The 20995-nt window shown below is 38.6% G+C and overlaps 1 protein-coding gene across 1 annotated transcript in view; it reads left to right on the top strand.

Moving 5' to 3' along the window:
- LOC105916372 (A disintegrin and metalloproteinase with thrombospondin motifs 7) overlaps positions 1 to 20995 on the top strand; it is a gene marked incomplete in the record, with an annotated part of 219136 nt that overhangs the window by 29521 nt on the left and 168620 nt on the right. Inside the window, 2 exon segments of the mRNA XM_036129684.1 lie at positions 15054 to 15137; positions 16890 to 17014. Of these exon segments, the coding sequence (XP_035985577.1) occupies positions 15054 to 15137; positions 16890 to 17014 (209 nt within the window).

Genomic DNA, 20995 nt, shown 5'->3' on the forward strand with positions numbered 1-20995 from the left:
GAGGGGAATATTGATGCCTAGATATTTAATGCCTTCCTTTGGCCACCTAAAACCGCTTTGTTGTTTAACCCCCAGTGGAATACTGCCATTGACATCCATTGCCTCTGTCTTATCAACATTTATTTTATAGCCAGAAAAATGTCCATAAACAGAAATCATTTCCCTCAGACGTGGTATTGATGATGTAGGATCAGACAAATACAGGAGTACATCATCTGCATAAAGAGATATTTTATGTTCCTCTGTGCCAATCAAAATCCCTTTAATTTCATCATTGTCCCTGATAAGCTGGGCTAGTGGCTCGATGCTAATTGCAAACAAAAGAGGTGACAAAGGACACCCTTGCCTGCATCCACGTTCCAACTTAAAACTAGCCGACCTGAAACCATTGACTCTTACAGCCGCTTGTGGGGATAAATATAATGTATGTATCCAATCTATGAATTTGGGCCCAAATTTAAACCTCTTTAATGTTTGAATGATGTATTTCCACGACACACGATCAAAAGCCTTTTGGGCATCTAAAGATATTACAGCTGTCATAGCTTTATTTTCTTTTTGGTGAGACATAATATTTAATAACCGGTGCAGATTATTTCCATAGTGCCTCCCGACAATAAAACCGGTTTGATCTGGATGTATAATTTGATTTATTATGACATTTAATCGTCTTGCCAGAATGCCAGTTAGAATGCGTACATCCCCATTCAGCAAGGATAATGGCCGATATGACCCGCAGTCAGTGGGATCTTTACCTTCTTTATGTAGTACTACTATTGTGGCATCAGACCAGGATGGCGCCATTATTTTAGTTTCTAAAGAAAAGTGGTATGCTTCCAATAAAAGTGGGGCAACGATGTCTATGAAACATTTGTAAAATTCGTTTATGAAACCATCGGGGCCAGGACTCTTATTATTTTTAAGGGATAAGATAACATTTTTAATTTCTTCTACTTGAATTGGCTTATCTAATTGTTTAGCTACAGTATCAGATAATTCAGAAACTTGAACATTTTGTAAGTAGTCACCTATTTTATTCTCATCACTACAAGTGTCAGTGTCTCGGTATAAAACCTTGTAAAATTCAGCAAAAGTTTCAGAAATATCCTTTGGTTTTAGGATTGATTTATTGCCCGATTTCAGCTTTTGAACAACATTTGAGGACTGTTGTTTTTTAAGTCGGAAGGCCAGAAGTCTGCTCGCTCTATTTCCATTTTCATAATATTGCTGCTTAGCAAAACGAAGGTTACCTTCTATCTTTTCTGATAATAAATCTTGGAGCTCTCTACGTGATGTATTCAAATCATTCAGAATTTTGGATGCTCTAGTCTTTTTATGTTGAAGATCCAGATCTCGAATTCTATCTTCTAAATATTTCTGTTTGGCTGCTTTTTGTCTTTTTTTAGCTGTGGTGTGGGAGATGATACTACCTCTTAAATAGGCCTTTGCACAATCCCACAACATAATAGGAGATGTGTCAGGGGTGTTGTTTATGTCCAAAAAATTTTTGAGGTCAGATTTAACAAAATCAATGAATTCCTTGTCATTAAGAAGGGAGGTATTAAGTCTCCATTGCTTAAACGATGGGGTCAATCCTATATTCCACTGGAGAGTAACAGGTGCGTGGTCAGAGATTGTGATGGGCAATATTGTTATATCCTCAATTCTGTGTAGCTCAGCCTTGGAAGTAAAAAAGTAATCTATTCGCGAGTAAGATGCATGTCGGTTTGAGTAAAATGTAAAATTTCTGTCTTTTGGGTATTTGGATCGCCATACGTCCACTAATCCAGTTTCTACAGACATATTTTTAAGCATTTTACCCATCTTAGATATGGGGGTCTGAGAAGCTGGTTGCCTATCTAGGTTTGACATTACACAATTAAAATCCCCCCCCATAACCAACAGACCGGAGCTGTACTCTGCAATCATATTGAAAACTGACTTAATAAACCCTGGAGCATCTTCATTAGGGGCATATACATTTATAAAGGATACCGCTGTTCCATCAATTGTCCCATTTACCAAAATAAATCTACCCTCCTTGTCCTTATGTACTAACGTTTCAGTGAAATTAATTTGCCTATGTATTAATATAGCCACACCCCTTTTCCTTCCAGAGCAATGTGACGAATAGTAAACTTTATCAGCCCATGACTTACTTAATTTTGTATGTTCCACATCTGATAGATGTGTTTCTTGCAGCAATGCTACTTGACATTTTGATTGTTTGAGTTGCAGCAGTACTTTTTTTCTTTTCATTGGACAATGCAAACCCCTCACGTTATAACTTGTTACAGTTAATGTACTCATAACTGATTTAATTTAAAAATGTATATGTGATAGTATTGTGCTGGAGGCAGAGACGGCCATTTGACGGGTGGAGCCAAACATTTGAGCAACATGAACGATGAACACCAAGACGATACAATAAAATAGTAAGACTTTGCTGTGCCATATTGTCAAGACTAATATTCAAATGCTCTGTTTTTTTAGTTGCAGTGAGATCCTCGGGGAACAGAAGGATCAAAGCGCAAGAAACACAATAAAAAATGAACATAGATAACATAATGCAAGGTAGTGGGTTTAAGTCCCTAGCCACCATAGAAAGCGGCAACAAACACAACCCAATGAAGATTGGATGTGTGCAAAAACAGCAAAAAAGAGAGAAATTAAGAGTGTGGAAGTTCAGGCTCCTGCAGGAGAAGTACTTTAACCACAGCATATAATCTACTAGTAATATTAACGCAACTTAATTATAATTTAGTAGTTTAACAAGGTTAGAAGTATGCACCTTTCAAACGAATCAGTATAGATAAGTGACATTGAACACAATTACAGTTGGCATTTAAGCACTAAAGACAATATTTCAAAGTTGGGATCTGCTGGACCGGATTGTGTCCTATTAGCGTTTGCGGCTTCGCTTACGTTTCAGTTCCAGTTATCGCAGTGGGGATGGTTTTCCGTATGTAGTCCATGGCTTTCACGGGATCCCGAAACTCCTTACTGTCCTCTTTGTATGTGATTTTGAGTCTTGCTGGATAAAGTAATCCGAAGCGCACATCGCCCCGTCCTCGTAAAGCTTTACGTGCCTCGGAGAAGGCTGCGCGTGCCTTGGCCACACTGGTGGTGTAATCCGGGAAGATTGCGATTCTTTTACCCTTGTAGGTCAGCGGGGCTTTTTCCCTGGCTCTTCTCAAGATGTCAGCGGCGTCTCTATCATAATGCAGCTTGGCTATGATCACCCGAAGTCTCTCTCCGTCTCCCGGTTTCGTCAGAGCGGCTGTTCGGTGTGAGCGATCGACTTTTACATCCCGGTCCATCTGGAGGGCTTCTCTTATAATTTTAGAAACCTCTGCAGGGTTGGCGGAGTTCGGCTGTTCCTCAACGCCAACTATACGGATGTTTCCGCGTCTCATCCTCCCCTCCATGTCCTCGCACTTGTCCCGTATCTTAACCAGCTCGCTCTGAAATTCAGTAACGGTGGTCTGCAGAGTGTTTACCTCGTCAGACCATGTAGACAATCCACCTTTCATATCTTCAATGTCCGTTTTTACTGAGGTGATTTCTGCACGAGTGGCGGTAGCATTGCTGGCTATTTCGGCCCTCACTGCGTTGATATCAGCTCTGAGAGTGGCGAACTCTTCAGACAGCGCACTCCTCATTTCCTCCCTTATAATTTTGGAGATTTCCCCTCGCATAGAGGTTAGGATATCGGCTCTCAACTCTTCACACATACCAGGGCTCTTGGGTTGTGGGTCCTCTTCTGGAGTACGCTGCCTTGTGGATCTGGAATTAGCCATTAGCTTTGCCATGTTGCCGTCGTATTTGAATTTGCGGAGTTTATCCGCCATTTATCAAGTAAAGTCTACTGGAACGGAATTCTTTACAGTCCAACACCTCTATTAATCCGATTCAGGTCACAAATAGTGAGCAGTTGTGGTTTTTAAAGCGAAAATGTTGATAAGCCTGCAGGAGCTCTGAAAATATCCGTCTTTACTCCATCTTGGCTCACTAGCGCCCCCTTAGTGGTATATTTCAATATCAACTTAAAATTACTTTAAGCATTTGTCTGATTAATGAATGAGAATAAGATAAAGAATAAAGGTGTTAAAGCAATATTTAAACAAAAGATTGTGAGCCATTAATATGTAAAGGACAAAATAAGGACGATTAAAGTTAGTTAAAATGGAGACAGCGGGATTAAAGCTCAGCTCCATTTGTTCGGCTTCACAGCTGCTTCATGGTGTCTTGGTTGCTCAGCAACAAGAATAATGCAAAGGTAAAGACGGGGACAGCCGGTGAAGCCCAGACCATCCCAATTCACAAGCTGATCTCTTCCAGTCTTCTCTCTTTCGTAGCTGGACCCGGTCCACGTAGACCAGGTCCTTCGAAGGATGCAGCCCCTGAAACGGGACACTCCCCATTGTCTGACCTGCTGTCCCAGTCTTTCATCTTGAAGTGCAGTGGAGGGGATTGTTTCATGACGTTCTCTGTCAAATTGTTGCTCAACAAGAACTAGTGATTGTTATAACAGTTTTTTCCCCTTAACTTTGTTGTTTTTTAAAAGAAACTTTATTTTAGTAAAACCACACCTAGTTAATGTGTTCATGAAAAGTGTACAAAATATTGCATCACAGCTTTTATCACAATAGCAATCTGTACAATATCCCAATCTCAAAGGGGGCTGACATAAAATTATGGCTCATGGTTCTTTTGGTTACTTCTTCCGAAGATGGAATAGCATAATGAGCACTAAACATCCCACATGCTTCCTTTTTCTAAATATGATCAAAATAAACACCTTTCTATATCTGGAGGCTGGTATTGGTGTGGCGCAGGGTGAGCAGGTTGTTGATGTGGACTTTGGTCGATACTGGCAGGAAAACAGGCTGAGGTTTAGGTGGGAAGGAGGAGGGCTTCCCAGGTTTCTTATGATGCTCAAAATAAAAAGAGGCCCAAGACATGAATTCAGCATTGATCAGTTTGGTTGGTGTTAGCAAGATGATCGATGAAAAGTTGTCACAGTGAAATTAGAAAAGAGAAAAGCTACTCAGCGTGGGAACGCCTGAGTAATGAGGAGCTGCAGGAATAGCTCACAATCCCAGGAATTAAGGCAAACATGAAAGAACAAATCATTAGTGAACTCAGATCTACCCACCATACGGTCCGTTTCTGCTGTTATAAAGAGTAATGCATGAAATAATGCAAAGGTAACTAAGGAGATAAATTGGTTATTCTCATATGGGTCCATGTCACTCTTCTTTTTCTGTCAGGGAAGTTTAAAGGGTATTGCTTTAAAAATTTGTAAGTAAAGAAACCATGAAATAAAAGTATTTCCTGATAAGAATTTAAAGTCAAAATATATGAATCCTATGTTTATTATAGATATTGAATTTGCTCCGGTCTGACACAACTTGGCCTGTCACCACTGGGATAAAAGAAAGACTTTGATAAATTAGCCCATTTAATCTGACAAAGTAAGTTCAAACCCTGTAAAAGTTAAAAGGGGTTGCTACAGGCAATGAAGATAAGTGGGAGTGTTGACATTCACAGCTGTTTTTGGCATTAAGGTTACAGATGCTCACATCACAGGCAGAGCTTGATGTCCTGAAAATACGGACGGTTTTGTTTTATAGCTTTTTTAAAGGATTCTTGAGGGTTTAGGTGGTTTTGGTTGCGTTACTACAACACAATTAATTAAAGGGGCTTTTCTTAAGCGTAGCTCTCGGCTGTGAGAGAGGTTTTTTTTGTAGAGCAAGGGGAAAGCGGATCCAGCGGAGGGCGGGGAAAGGGGGTGAGAAAGAGGGATACGTGACACCAAATGGATGAGGAGGCTTAAGATGGGTGGGTGTTCTGTATGCATTGTGCACACAGACTGAGCAGACCGACAGCAAGAGATGCATACCACGATGCAGAAGAGCCTTGAAAATTCAAAAACGGTGTTCAAAAAAGTGAAAGTTTAGTCACTATTTTACATTCGCTCAACTCAAAGATAAAAAAAATGCACGAGCTGGATGGATAGATAAATAAGTGAATAGAAAGTGAGTAGTTAGTTTTGGGGCGTCTGGATTTTTAATGAATGAACTTGCAGTTTTAAGTGTGACGTGTATTACTGATAATAACGTTGTGATGCACCTACTCATTGAGCTTGCGAATAGTAGGTTAAAGTAAGGTGATTTAACCTGAATCTCATTTCCAAGGGTTCACACAACCCCTACAGAGTAGCTCCTGGTTTTGTTGTTGTAATAACCTATTTTAAAACGAGAAATATAACTTATTTTGCTTTGCACAGAAGAAAAATATTGGCATGCATTTTAACTAATAGTTTATTCAAAAATATTTTAAGTTATGAAATATTTTTAAATGAAAAATTAGACATTTTTAATGATTAACAGTAGTCCATGATAGCGATATAAATGATCGGGCCAAATGGGATGCTCTGGTGGAGACTTGATGTAAGTGTGCAGTGGGTATTCCTAGGGTACAGGAAGGCAAGGATAAGTGATGATCCAACAGTGGAAGCGTAACAAGAAGCACTGCTGCAGCCTCGGTTCAGTACAGGAGGAGAAGCAGCTTCACCCTCAGCAGAGAGCAGCAGCACAGAAAGGGAGGATGGAGTGTTGAAAAAGGGGAAGGCGCACAGAAACCCACCACCGTTCCTGGACCCTGACAGATGGCCTCATTCAGAGAACATTTCCATCATAAACCCACAAAGATGAGCCGCTCTTTCAGCTGCCTCTGGTCTTTCATAAATCAAGCACGCTCCAGCTTTCAAATCTAAAGCTGGTATTGTAACGAAAGGAGGCTCAGTGTGGCGCTCAGCAGGGTCACTATAGAGTTATGCCAGAAATGAGTGTCATAAAACTCCTAAAATGTGCAACACATCTGTGTGTGAAAACCTTTTTTGGGTCTGTTCTTTTTTTTCAAGCATTGATGCTACTGGAGAAGCTTGACATGGCTGAAGTCCAGGGTTTTTTTGTGTCTTGATGCACTTTTGTGTGACTTGTATAATGTGTTTTTTTTGGCAAGAAATTATGTGTGCCTGATCTGTGCAGCACAGTGCCGCTCTCTGTCTGTTTATGCCTAAAATCCCATGTTCAGCTGGCCCCACAGACCATATTTAATCGCTAAGCCAAATTCGAGGTGCAGCACCTATTTATTCTTTCATAAATCAGCTGATGCAGCGGTATGACTACCATCTTAGGCAAGTCAGTGTGTAACAGGTTGATTTCAATCCCCTCACACCCTCAGTCCTTTTACAAAACACACAAAGGCAATAAAAAGACGCCTTAATCCCATCTTCAAGTAGTTTTGAAAGAGCCTGTACTTCCAATTGTTTTGACTTTAATGCAGCTTTGTAGAAGAAAGATGTCAATAACCAGACCTAAATAATGTTTTTACATACAGTTGCATAAAATATCAGAATCCGCTTTAATGGTCAAGTTGGTATATTAAACAAGGAGTTTGACTCCAGTTTAGGACATTAGTACATTTAGTACAGATATACTAAAATGGAAACTGTAAATATATTTCTCTTGTAAATATGTACATGTTCCTACAGAAAAGGAAGACATAGTTGGGTTGTTGTAAATACGCATTGTATCAATGTGGATACACCGACTGTCTCTGCGGCAGCTGTTTTTGTAAACGGTGATCTGGAGAGCTGACCTGATAGTAAGTCTTTAGACAATTTGTGTGCATGATGTTTGGGGCCTGCTGAAATGTTACCTGCCTTTTCCAGACGCTAGCCCTGTACATGTTCTGGATGTAGGGAAGGTTAGCCTTGATGATCCTCTCTGTAGATCTAAGTGTTTCTCGAAGTTTAGACATGTCCTGCTTTGAGGATGAGCCAAACTACACAGTGATGAAGATTCACAGGACAGACTGAATAATGGCCATGTAGAAGATGACCAGCAGCTGTTGTGGAAGATTGTACTTGTTGAGTTGCTGTAGGAAGTCTGTGATAGGCCGTCTTCCAAAATGTGTATATGCAAGGCCCATCTCAAGTCTCGAGCGAGGGTGGTCCCAGAAGTGATCCAGAGCAGACATTGTTTTTTTTGGGATGCAGGGATTTAGATGAATACCAACGTCATCTCCACAGTCTTAGGTGGGTTAAGCTCCAGATGGTTCTAACTGCACAAGAGGACCAGCCGATCCACCTCTTGTCTGTATGGAGACTCGTCACCTTCCTTGGTCAGACGAATGACACTGGTGTCATCTGCAAACTTCAGGAATTTCACAGATGGGTCCACTTAGGTGCAGTCATTTGTGTACAGAGAAAAGAGGAGTGGGAAGAGAACACACCCCTGGGGGTCATCGGTGCTGAAGGTTCTTGTTGGGGTGAAAACGCTTCCTCTTCCTCTCGGAGTCTGGCACTATGAGCTGGGTAAGCTTCTGGTTTGTTGATCTTGAAGGTCCACAAACACGATACTGACGTACGTTCCTGGTTGGTCGAGGTGGCGCAGAATGAAGTGTAGTCAGCATCTGCACTTCATCAGCCAATGAGAGAGAGGAGATGAACAAAGGAGCAGTCTCTGCCAGGAGTTACTGCTCTTCATTGCCCTGTTTTTAATATAAAACCTAAATGAACTTCACTGGTATATTAAATCAACTTACCTGTCCAGCAGAAAGCTGCAACCTCTCAGTGGGTGCACAGACACCTATGTATTTCTAAACTACTAATTCTAAGTTATGAGAAAGCTTTAATTTCTGATGTGAGGTTATTATACTTTGCTAGAATTTGTATTTAGAATGGCAACACTTGATTTTTGCTAATCAAAAGCCAAATTAATTACAAATTAGTTACACAGTGTCCCTTTACTGAAAAATACTTCAACTTAAGCGGTAGTCTTCACCCACTTAAATCCAGATCTTCACACATGGTCCAGTGTTGAAGCCTATTCTGGAAGATATTTCGTTGACAAATGGATTTAACATGGATACCGGCAGCAGGTTTTCTTTTCTGTTCTGTGGGAACACACAACAGATCAAAATTCATTCAACATTCCCATTAGCAAGCCGTAAGCGCTGCTGTCTTTCCAGTTCACAGCTTGTAAATCCCTAGACCAACTCCTACAGAGTTGCTTTATATAATAGCCAAAAAGAGAACACTATTTTGAAATGGTCTCCTGAAGAGTCATTCAGCTGTGAAGACACCCAAGAGACAGAGTTGGAATAGTGACAGGGAAGTTGTAAAAGTCTGGTTCAACACTTTATTAAACTTGTGCACACAAACGCTGAATGACACGGATGTGTTGGTGCAGCTCAGGTTGGAGTTAAGGAGGTACGTCAAAACAGAAAAGCATCAAAAGTATTGGCTGTTGCGTCACAAGTCATTTATGGTTCCTGGTTTACTGAAAACATACCTGTTAGTGTAATATTGAAAACATCAGTGTGGTGTATATTGTTAGTGATCTCTAAGACCCCCTTCTAGAGTATCCACTGTGACATTAAAGTCATCCAGAACGTTGATGGTCTCAACAGGATCTTGAAGGGTTCTTCTTCTGGGGTGCAGTAAAAATGACAGTGTTGCCATTGTGTTATGGAAGCTCTGTTTTGGGAATTCACAAAACCTTTATGTTATCACAGTTGTTAATTATCAAGATGGCTGCACGTCTGGGTCCTGGATACTAGTGGAGGAGTCTGGTGCTAGCAGTTGTAGATAATCCATGATGTGTATATAATAATATATAGACATTTGCTGTAATGCACCATATGTTAGTAAAAGCATTAGAATAATAAGACACCTATAAGGTGCTGGGACAGTCAAAAATTTGACAGTATGATTTGGTAAATATTGTAAAAGTTTAGTTGTCTTATCAGCCATTAAAATATCTGTATAGTTTTGAGGTCCCAAATAAAACTTGGTCTACTTAGGATGATTTAGTAAAATACCAAGTTAATTGATATGACATCAAAAGCTAAAGAAAATACTTCCATATGTCTTGAAAACGACAGACCAGTCATGTCAGACAGCCAAATATCCGGGAAGGGAATTCACTGTCAGAATGGAGACAGTTTAGCTGACTTAGCAGACGATATTACACAGAGGAAGCAGGCATTATTCTCTGCTTCCTCTCCTGGTTCTTGTTTGAGCCCTTTAACGCTTTGAACATCAAAACTCTATACAATTCTGATTTGTGAAAACAATATAGCAGAGCCTCAAGGGAAGCCAGTTCTTCCTGGTATCTAGACAATAATGTCATCATCTTCAGACAACGTTTGCTCCATTGTCTTTGAGTTACCCGTAGCACAGTACATATACATTCTGGGCCAGGCTGTGGTCTGTGGCCACAGTGGATTGACCAAAGGTATTTTTCTAGTTTCCTTCATGTTGTGACCTAATGGCTAATTACTTTAGTCCCTGAAGGATGTTCAGGATCAATATGTTTAAATGAAAGTAGCAGCTATAGTACACATTGCAGTACAAACTCTTAGACGATATTGCCTTCATGACTAAAGTGAAAATGGGTTTTCTGCACAACCAAAACAGGGCCAGTGGTTTAAACAGTACATGGCTGCGGGACAAAACTAATTTCAATGAGTTCAAAATAGCCGCAGCCCTGTTATCAATCACGGCATAGAACAATAGAAACAATGACAGGGGAGCATGGATTTGAATTGTTTGTTTGACTCCCGGTAAAATATCTGGAAATAACCATAATGCTTGGAGAGGAAATTTGATTAACTTGTGCATTTATCATGTCAGCACTGCCCAAGCTGCCAGTTTAACAACATCATGTACACTTCTTTAAATAAGTGGCCACACTCAAGTGTGAATGCAAGGTCAGTTTGCACTGAATCAATGTCTCTCCGTCGCTCCTGGGTTTTAATATGTTACAGTTTCTATCACGTGTAAATGGAATTCATCATCGCTTTTAAAACACCTAATTTCACCCTTAAAGTGTAAATAACGTTGTTTATTTTACTGAAATGTGTCTTTTGCATTTGTTGTGCTGAACATGTTGAAAGAAAGAGCTGCGTCTTGATAAACCTCATCTGTCTAAGTGACTACAAATAACCCGCTCTGTTATTATCTTTTATTCAACCGTCTTTAGTTGACATTGGGCAAAATATTCAGTGGCTATGATTATGGAGTGTGGACGAGAAATTAATGTTAGAACCCTATAATAAGGTCTAGCATCTCTCAAAGGAAATAGCATCTCTGGGGAAAATGTCTTTAAATTGAGCGATTTGGATGTAATGTGTCTTAAACATACTTGAAACAAACATACAGTATTTATAGTGATTGGGGGGGGGGGGGGCAATAACTTATAAGGGTAGACTGGTTCTATAAAAAGTCTGTTTACGTTGCATTAAGGAATTTTTACTTGGGTGTTGTGGATGAAAATGAACACATACAGACAGAAGACAATAAATATCAGTTATTTTTGTCACATCAAAGTGGGAAATTTAAGTTGCGTTGCTGTAAAAAAAAAATGTAAAATAGGTTGCTGTCTTTGGCGTTTGAGACGTTGTCACTGAGAAGCTTTTTGTCTTTTGTGGAAAATTATATATACTTTAAAGAAAAAAACTAGTGGCACATTTTTTTACACTATCAATTTCTAGGAAATTGGTGATTTTTGTTCTAAATAGACGGCAACTTTTGTGTTGCGTTGTCAGCATGTTCCTGTTGACGGTAATGCTCACTGGTTTCAAAGCAATTCTTTTGATCATTTCATTAAGTGCATTTCTGTTGCAGTAACTATCTCTTTTGGAACCAGGATAGTTTTCTGAGGGCAATTTTTTCACTCCCATTGTTTGCACAATAGGCACCAGGGCTGAATTTGAGACTTTAGAAATCTTCTCTCAGAAAACGGCTCTGGTGCAAAAGTAATATGTTCTTGAGAGTGTGGTCATTATGGTGGAGTTTGTTTCTTTTTTTGATTTGGTTTGTTTGGTTGTTTTTTATGGTGGTATGGGGAGCCTGCTAAAAATCTCCAACTGGCTGAATATTCCTAACTTTTTGTCATTTCACAGAAGTTTGTCTTTTTTGTTAACTTGAAGTTGTTAGACAGAAGTAATGGGTAATTCAAATAAAACATTCAAATCATGTTAGCCATGTTGAATGTCACTGTTTTATAGTGCTTAAATATTAAAATGAACTACCCTTTTTGAAAATATTAAACTCATATATCAATTAAATAAAGTTTGTGCTTTTCACTTTGAAAGGCTATGGAGGAAGGGAAAGTGAATGCTCCTGGCAAAGCCATTTTTAGGATTTTAAACCTGTAATGTCTGTCTTAAAGCATTTATGTTAAAAAAAACAAAAATAAATGAAAGACTCAGTTCCTCAGGACTGATTATTAAGGTAGAAAAAAGCCAAAATGCTACAGCTGCTGTAAATTCTGCTGGCAAAGGTCACACAGGTTTCAGGAGTGTCTTCCCGCTTTAGTTGTACGGTCCTCTATGTGACATCAACTTCTAGATTTAGGAATCTTTAATATAAAGTAATTTGGACGGCATGCATGCAGGTCCTCTATGAGGCAAGGCAAGGCAAATTTATTTATATAGCACAATTCAGTACAAAGACAATGCAAAGTGCTTTACATGATTAAAATATAGCAAAATAAAACAGAATAAAGTAGGAATAAAATATAGATAGAAAATAGAACAAAAAAGTGGTGATTCAGTTAACTAGGACAGTTGAAGGCAATTTTAAACAAATGTGTTTTTAATCTTGATTTAAAAGAACTCAGGCTTTCCGCACTTTTACAGTTTTCTGGAAGTTTGTTCCAGATAATTGGAGCATAGGAACTAAATGCTGCTTCTCCATGTTTGGTTCTATGAGGTGTGAGGACCAATAGAAAGCGGTCTGTGTTCACATTTAGCAGCTTACTGATTGGTCTCTAGTTTGAGCCGCCAGTAGCCTCCTAATTCAGTGAAAAGTTTTTATTGGATTTATGGTGAGTTGTAAAAATGCAACACGTTACAGCGGTTAAAAATCCGATTGAGGTTTGGTTCACTATACCTTTCCTATCCATTACATTACAGTGTCTGACTGAAGAGATGCAGTTGAAACAAAGTGATTTAGGTACGATGAGTTGGATTAAACCAACCTAGAGGTGAAGCAAGGTGGGACTAAAATCGAGCAATTATTTATATTTTATTGTTGCTTGCTAGTTTAAAGAAGTACAAGATGAAATAATTGAGTTTGTAGATTAGTCAGACTACTTAGAGTGGCCAGATGTCTTTGGATCAAAAAAATGAGGGAGCAGAAAAATAAGTTTGCCGCAGCCCAGTCGGCTATCATACTTCTTGGCTGACTTTGACCTTGACAAGCTTCTTGCTTTTGCTGCTGCAGGAAACTGACATTCATCCAAAACCAGACAAGACTTGCAATCTGAATTCATTTATTCTGCAGCAATATCTTAACCACACTGAATATTAAAATGAAACACTCATGAATTTGGTGGAGTTGTGATAATTGATCAGCAGCTTTTCTGCTGCTGGATGAGCACTGTTTTTGTTGATGATTGTTTTATCACCAGTCTCTGAGCATTTAACGTAGACCCATCTACGCCCTTCTCTGGATGAACTCAATTTACCTCCTGCAGCCTCTGAAAGAGCTTTCTAAACCACCACACGCTACCTGAAATCAAGACATGCCACAATCAAAGCTCGAGCCTTGAGCAAGTGCTATGCTTTCTTTTTGACAGCACTTTGTTCCTAATGCCTTAAATTAGAAAACGACGAACATCTGATCACGTCACCTCATTCTGAAATCAAGCTACTCTTTTTGGGATGCTCTATTTCATGCTTTTCATCTTACCAGAGTGGGAGGTATCTGAGGTGAGCTGTCTGAAAAGTAATTTATGTGACAGGTTACACTGATTATTTTCTTGCCATCATGGTTTTACAGAATTTGTTCAGACAGAGGAGGGTGCGAGAACTTGGTCTGTTAATATTTAGAGACAAAACAAATCAGCTTGCCTCATGTGAAACCTCCCCTGATTTTGCTAATTTCTCAAAGAGATGGATTCTTTGGAGAGCAAAGACTATCTCTTTATATGTCACATAAAAACAGAGAGAGAAGGACATTAACGTTAACCTGACTCTCGCAGGATGGATTTCATTCTACATCCATCCGGCGAGAGTCAAGTTGCATTAACATATCCACGCACAGCAAAAGTTAAGCTTACATTTAGATAAACTGTTTCCCATATATGTATAGTAAACTAAAAAAAAATCTTTATAAAAAATAATATGAAGACGTTATTCAACAAGCAACCTCATTGTGAATATTGTAAATATTTAAGTCAACCGTTACCTGAAATATCCCCCTAATTATTGTTTTTTGTAGCTAACTATGTAATAAAATGTTGCAGAAACAATTTAAATCGGATATTTGATCAACCAAAAAATAAAGAACGATTATATGTGACGTGAGTTTTTTTGAAAGGTAAGCCCACAGGTGTCGGCCTCTCGCCCAATGACCGCTGTCTCCAGCGGTCATTGGGCGAGAGGCGGGGTATACCTTGGACAGGTGCCAGAATAAGTTGTTAATCACCATTTCCGTTCTTCCGTCCTTCTTGTCTACGTTGTATTTTCACGTTGCCACTTTTACTTGGATGATTCATTTCTACTTTTAATCATTTGATCTGTTTAAAATATTAGTGGAATTGTTTGTTTATTTCTGTCGTTCTTTGGTCTGTGCCTGCTGTTTCTAAAGTGCTTTAAAAATACATTTGGCTTGGCTTTTACCTCACTTTTATTTTTAAGTAGTGTCTGAACTGTAAAAGGTTATCTCATCGTTACAGAATATATGTAGCCTATATTTTATATAGAGTAAGCTATTTTATTCATGCGGCGTGTTTTGAAGTGCCCTGCTGACCAGAAGGGAGCCTTCCAGTGTGAAGTCTGCTGTGTCTTTCATTTGTCTTTGTGGATCATCTCCTTCCCTCTGTGTTACATGCTGAAGGCAGGTGTGTCTTAGGCGTATAATTAAAGGGAGAATGCATGTGGCTTTCTGTGGGATAAACCAGCATTTGATGGTTGGATATCGATGCAAGTGTCCTCTTTGAAAGACATTCTGTTTTCTTTTTTTCTTTCAGGTGGCGGGTCTCTTCAGAGACGCCAGTATCGGGAATGCAATCAACATTGTGATTGTTCGGCTCATCCTTCTGGAGCAGGATGAGGTAAGCCCTAGTTGTGTCTTGATGAGGTGATGCTAATATTAGATTTTGCACAAGGGTAAACTTATTTCTTAGAGACACACTGATTACAGTGTCAAACTGTTCATTAAACACAATTAACGGAGGTCACAAAGCCAAACTCCAAAAATCTTCAAGTTAAATTATGTTTGATTGTTAACCTGACTACCTCACTTACTTAAAAGGCTAACATAGAAAACACAGGGCTGCCCTGTTCCACTATTCTTTCAAAAATCTAGAATTTATTTAAAAGAAAATGCAAGTTTACTAACAATTAATTAATTTGTTTACCACCATAAAAATCTGCTATAGCCTTGAGCATAGGCATAGATAGACAGTAGTGTGAAAAGGTATTTACCTCCTCACAGATTTCATTTTTTTTTTATCAAACAAAATATTTATATCAGACAAAGTCAACCTGAATGAATACATGGTGCAGTCTTCAAAAGATGATTTCATTTACTAAGGGAAAAAGCCAAAACCAAATTCACCTGGCGCTGTGTGAAAATGTAACTTCCTCAAATCACATTTAAACCCAGACTTTGACTAGGCTGGTCCAAAGTCTTCGTTTATGTCTTTTATCTCGAGTCACTCAGAGGTGGACTTGCTAATGCCCTTTGGATCGTTGCCCTTCTGCATAACCGAGGTCTGTGGGAGCTTAAGGTCACAAACTGATGGATGTATATTTTCTGCCTGAAAGCAGAATTCATGATTCCATCAATTGTGGCATTTAGTCCTGTCAGCATGTTATGTTGTGTGGTGGAGACAAAAGCCTTCTTCAAATTTGCTCTACCTGTGTATTTTACTCATCCAACCAAGACGGTCTGAATCTCTGGAGTCACTTTCTTCCAGTAAGGTTAATATTCCTAAATTATCTTCCTAAATACTCTATACCGTCTTTTTTCTGTTGGTGGATAATGGTTCCCACTTTGTTTGGCTGGAGTCCCTAGCCCATATAAATAGCTTTGTGACCCGTTCCTGGCTGCCAGATGTCAATGGCTTTGCAGCTGCAAATAAATGTCATCATCTGAGTTATAGTTTCTCATTTAATCTCATCTTCCTTTCAACTCTTTCTGTGCTCTAATAGAAGTTTGATATAGTTAGAACCCGGTAAATTACAGCTGTGTATTTGAAGAGCAACACAAACCTGTTTGAGTTCTGCATTTTTTAGTAGCGTTTGGTGCTCTGAAAATGAACTAATTTAATGAGAAATTTATGCACAGCAAGCCTCTGTGCAGCACTTTTCAAAGATGTGTTAATTAGTCAGCCTGTGCTTCACACATTGGAGTTTATAATGTCAATTAAATTGACGTGGATAAACATTTATCTTTGCAGATAAAATTAATTGTATGCTGCTGCTTCATTTGACTGAATTACTCTCAGTTCTGACTTTTCTGTGTGAAAAGCGGGTGCATTCTGTTTATAATCATGTTTGTGATTAGAGAATCCATGATTCACACTGGGCCTGTTTAGGTTGCCATTAACCTTTTTTTCTGCTCTTGGTAACATGAGTGAAAGCTTTCTTCCCCTGACCTTTGCCATGGTGCATAATTAGAAGAAAAGTTTCTGTCAAACTATTAAATTTGAAGGTGTAGTTTAGCTGAACCTAAAATACATTTAGGAACAGTTTTGCTGTAGTTTTGCGGCCTTCGTCGCTTTTAACAGCCGTTAGCTCCTGCTAATTCATATATGCACATTTTGTTCTCTTCTGTTGTATTTATGGTGGCCGGCTAACAGGATGACCTAAAGATTACCCACCACGCTGACAACAGCTTGAGCAGCTTCTGCAAGTGGCAGAAAAAGCTCAACATGAAAGGAGACGAACACCCGCTGCACCACGACGTGGCTGTTCTGCTCACCAGGTAAATAAATGTCCAACTCACGCAGGGCTCATTCTCTCTAATATGCAGATACAAAATTACACACTGAAGGCAATTTGAAATGTATTTCTCATTCTATTCAGGAGTTGAGCAGTCAGTGTTTCAGGGAGAAAAGTTGTACCACTTTTCTCATCATCCTTCTTGCAATTCAATTCAATGATTTTTTTTTTTACTTCTAGGTTTGATCATTTTGTTAGTTTTCAGCTCGCCTGAGACAGTACTTTGTAAAAGCCTATTTTCTGGCAAACATAGCTGTAGATCTTTTGGTGTATGTCTCCACCAACTTTGAAGAGTTAGAGATAAAATCAATGGCCCATTTTCCTTTGCAAAACAAAGCTCGGTCAAAATGAATGGAGAATGTGTTGAAATGCCAGTGTTCAAGTCTGGCCACAGATCTTTAATTAGATTTAGGCCTATAATTTGGACAGTCTAGTACATGGATGGCCTTTGTTGTGAACCATTCCATTGTAGCCATTGCTGATTTTTTTTTTAGAGTTGTCCTGCTAGAACTTGGTCCACTGTCCCACAATCTGAACTCTTTTTTAACCTGAAACAGGTTTTCTTCCAGTACTGTCCTGTATTATCCTCCATCCATCGTCCTATAAATTCACTCTCCCTCTCTTCCAGTCTCTGCTTAAGAAAAGCAGCCCAATAGCATGATGCTACCATCACCATGTCTCCTGTTTAGGATGGTATATTCAGGGTGATTTTTGGGTGATGTTAGCTGGATTCTCCTTCCACACGTAGCGTTTTGTATGTGGACCAAAAAAGTCAATTTTGCTCCTACATGAGTGTGCACTTTGTTCAGACTCTGCCACCTCACCTGTAGATGTTTGCAGATCCAAAAGGGTTGCTATGGGTCTCTGAGCTCTTCTCTGAGTAATGATTGCCCTGTCAGCTTTTTCAGCTTTTTCATGTTGGATTTAACAGTAGTATTGTTTATTTCCCAGCCCTGCTTTAAACTCCCCACATCCTCATCCTCGATCCGTGTGATTGTTCACTACTGTTTTTGTGAAACGTTTGAGGTTAAGTTACACACAGTTGGGCTCTCTTTACTGATTAAGTGACCTCTGGAGGCATTCGTTTATGCTGGATTTTATTTAGGCACACAAGAATAAATGGGGCTGAACACAAATCCAGTCCTCAGGCTGTATTTCTAATATACTTCTCCATTAGATTTATGTGCTGCTTTGTTCACAAAGTATTTCAATAAAATTTAATTAATGGTTGTAACATGTGAAAATGCTGTTTAATGTTTAAGAGGTGCGGCTAGATCTACTGCCAGTGCCTTGAAGTCTTTCTGATTCCTCCATCTTCTGAAATTCAGGTTATTTAATATCCATAAACGATGGAACAGTTTCATGTGAGCGAACAAAAACATTGACCTTTTGTTGCTTGTTCATATTGTCAGAGATTGTCAGAGATTTTATTCGACTTACTGATGGATAAAATCCATTCTCTCATCATATGTAGGACAGTGGGGAGTTTGACATGCTTCTTAATCTAAAGGGAATTATTTTTGCTTAATTATGACTGATCTGCAATTGGATATTATGGGAGTGTCGAGAGTTATTTTGCTCGACCAACTTCAAATATTTGCCACGGTCCCAATCTGCCCTAAATTATTAATAGCTGAGAAAGCAGCGATTAGATCTGGGGTGTCCCAGTTAATAAGATGTTTAAAAGTGAAATTTATTCTCACTCTACATTTGACTCAAGTAAAACACTGAGATATGTATATATTTTATATTCTTGAGACTTTAAAAGTTAATTTATATGGCTTATTTTCTTAACTCATTTGCATTGTATTTATTAGGTTTGTTGAATTTGTTTTTTAATCACTGCATTCTGAGTAGGCAGAGAAAGAAAAGAAACAAAATAAATTACTTTCTCTCTTCTATTTTTACAGAGTACATGCTAGACATATTTAACTTTCCCTAAGATGTATTAAAGATTGTTTTTAATTATAAAATTGTCAAAATTCCTTAGCTCTGACTAATTTTCCCTCACCCCTTTAACCCTGACTGAACAAATGCATAAATCTACCTTTCAGACCTCAGCTGAGGCTGGCAGATAGTTACTTTTAAAGGTGGATGTGATACTATCATTATTATCAATCTAAAGATCCATATAGACATTTAAGAAAGATTACAAAGATTCAGTCTGCTTTGGTAGGAATCTCATCAGCATCCCACATTGGGACTGTACAATATCTGCACACTTGCCAGAGTTCTCCAAATCTATCCAATTTAGAGGACGTCTGTGTCCACAGCACTTATTAGGTGATCCTAAACCTTTTTGGTGGAATTTAGTTTTGGGTAGACATCTTTCTCTAATAAAGTTCATTTACATGCCTGCTTGCACTCACTGTGATGCTGGACAAAGAAAAACCCTCTTGGTCTTTAGCTTTCTTGTAGACAGCTGAAGGTTATGGGTCTAAACTGATTGGCATTTAGCACTGTTCATAACTTCATCCTGACCAAAACTTTTGTTCCATCTCTCAAAAAGTAACCTCAGAACATGATGCTGCCAGATATGACAAGACCAGCTTACCTCACAAGGCTTTGGAAGATTTTAGCTGGAACTAGAGATTTCCGTCCCACAGCCCTGCTTCTCGGTGCAGATATATGGAGAATACAGGAATTGTCAGAACTAATCACAAATTCCTGATGCTTCTGCCTTTGTTGCTCTAGGCTGCCTCTCTAACCAGTTTCAATCTCACTTGGTGAGTAAATTACAAGGAATGTCCAGTTTATTTAATGTTACTGTAGTCCTATATTTCCTCCAATGGTACATAATAATAATTTCTTGACTGATATTGTACAACGGGATTTTTCAGATTTTTTTAATTCTCTCTTTAAACTATACTATTGATTCACCCAGCTAAAGGATGCACATAAGAACATGTTAAGAAAATACACTGACTGATTGATTATAAATGTTGAGCAGGTGTGAACTCATGAAGACAAAAATTGACTCAAAAGGTGTTTCAAACAAAGACTGGGTTTGACATGTTTATAACCAGGTTATTGGAGTTTTTGTTGTTTATCATCACTAAAGAATTAAAGGATCCATCTTGGTCTTATTTTTCTTGTATCACAAAATCCTTAGATTTAAACATAGGTGTTTGGCTTGAATGTATCGCTGTAAACAATTTGGGAAATCTTTACCTAAGCGGTTTTAATAAATTATTTTAGATTCATTATTTTGTGTTTTCTGTTTTATCTGCATTTTGATATGATCCTTCTAAAATATCAGATGAAAAATAGTAAAATGTTTATTTTACTGTGACTGGTAAAGAAGGATAAAAAAAAGTCAGTTCTGGAAGTTAAAGGGAAATTTGACACTAAAACGGAACATGGCTGTGAATGGAGTGCTTAAAGTACTCACAAATTTTTGTGGGAGGAAATACGTATCCCCCCCCCCCCCCCCCCCCCCCCCCCACACACACACACACACATCTCTTTTCAGTGGTCACAACCTAAACGGCAGGAAAGTGGAAAGAAATGTATCTGACTGACTTCAAGAAACAGCAAGCTCAGTAAAATGCTTAAAAAATCAGAGTGTCTGCTTTATGGTTACCTAAAATGTTGCCACTGAGATTTCCAATAATAATATGATCTGTATTGGCTACTGAAAAATGTACAGGAATACAAATTCTGACATCCAAATCAGGGAACGTATAAGAAAGATGTTTCTTAAAAAATAAACATTCAAGCTCAAAGACGGAAATAAATTCTGACCATTTGGTGATGGGGCGGCTTTAAAGGGAAACACTATTTTTGAATATCAATCTATTCTTTTATGTTTTTATTTCATTGGCATGTCAAGTGTTTTTCTGGTTCAAAAACACTTTGAATTTTTAGTTTGAAATTATTTGTATCCCTATTTGAAATGTTGCCAACAACACTCTTGTCTATTGCAGTCTTTGAATTCATACAGTTCAAGCCAGGACTTTACATA

This window comes from Fundulus heteroclitus, unplaced genomic scaffold, assembly GCF_011125445.2.
Source record: "Fundulus heteroclitus isolate FHET01 unplaced genomic scaffold, MU-UCD_Fhet_4.1 scaffold_201, whole genome shotgun sequence".
Classification (NCBI taxonomy): domain Eukaryota; kingdom Metazoa; phylum Chordata; class Actinopteri; order Cyprinodontiformes; family Fundulidae; genus Fundulus; species Fundulus heteroclitus.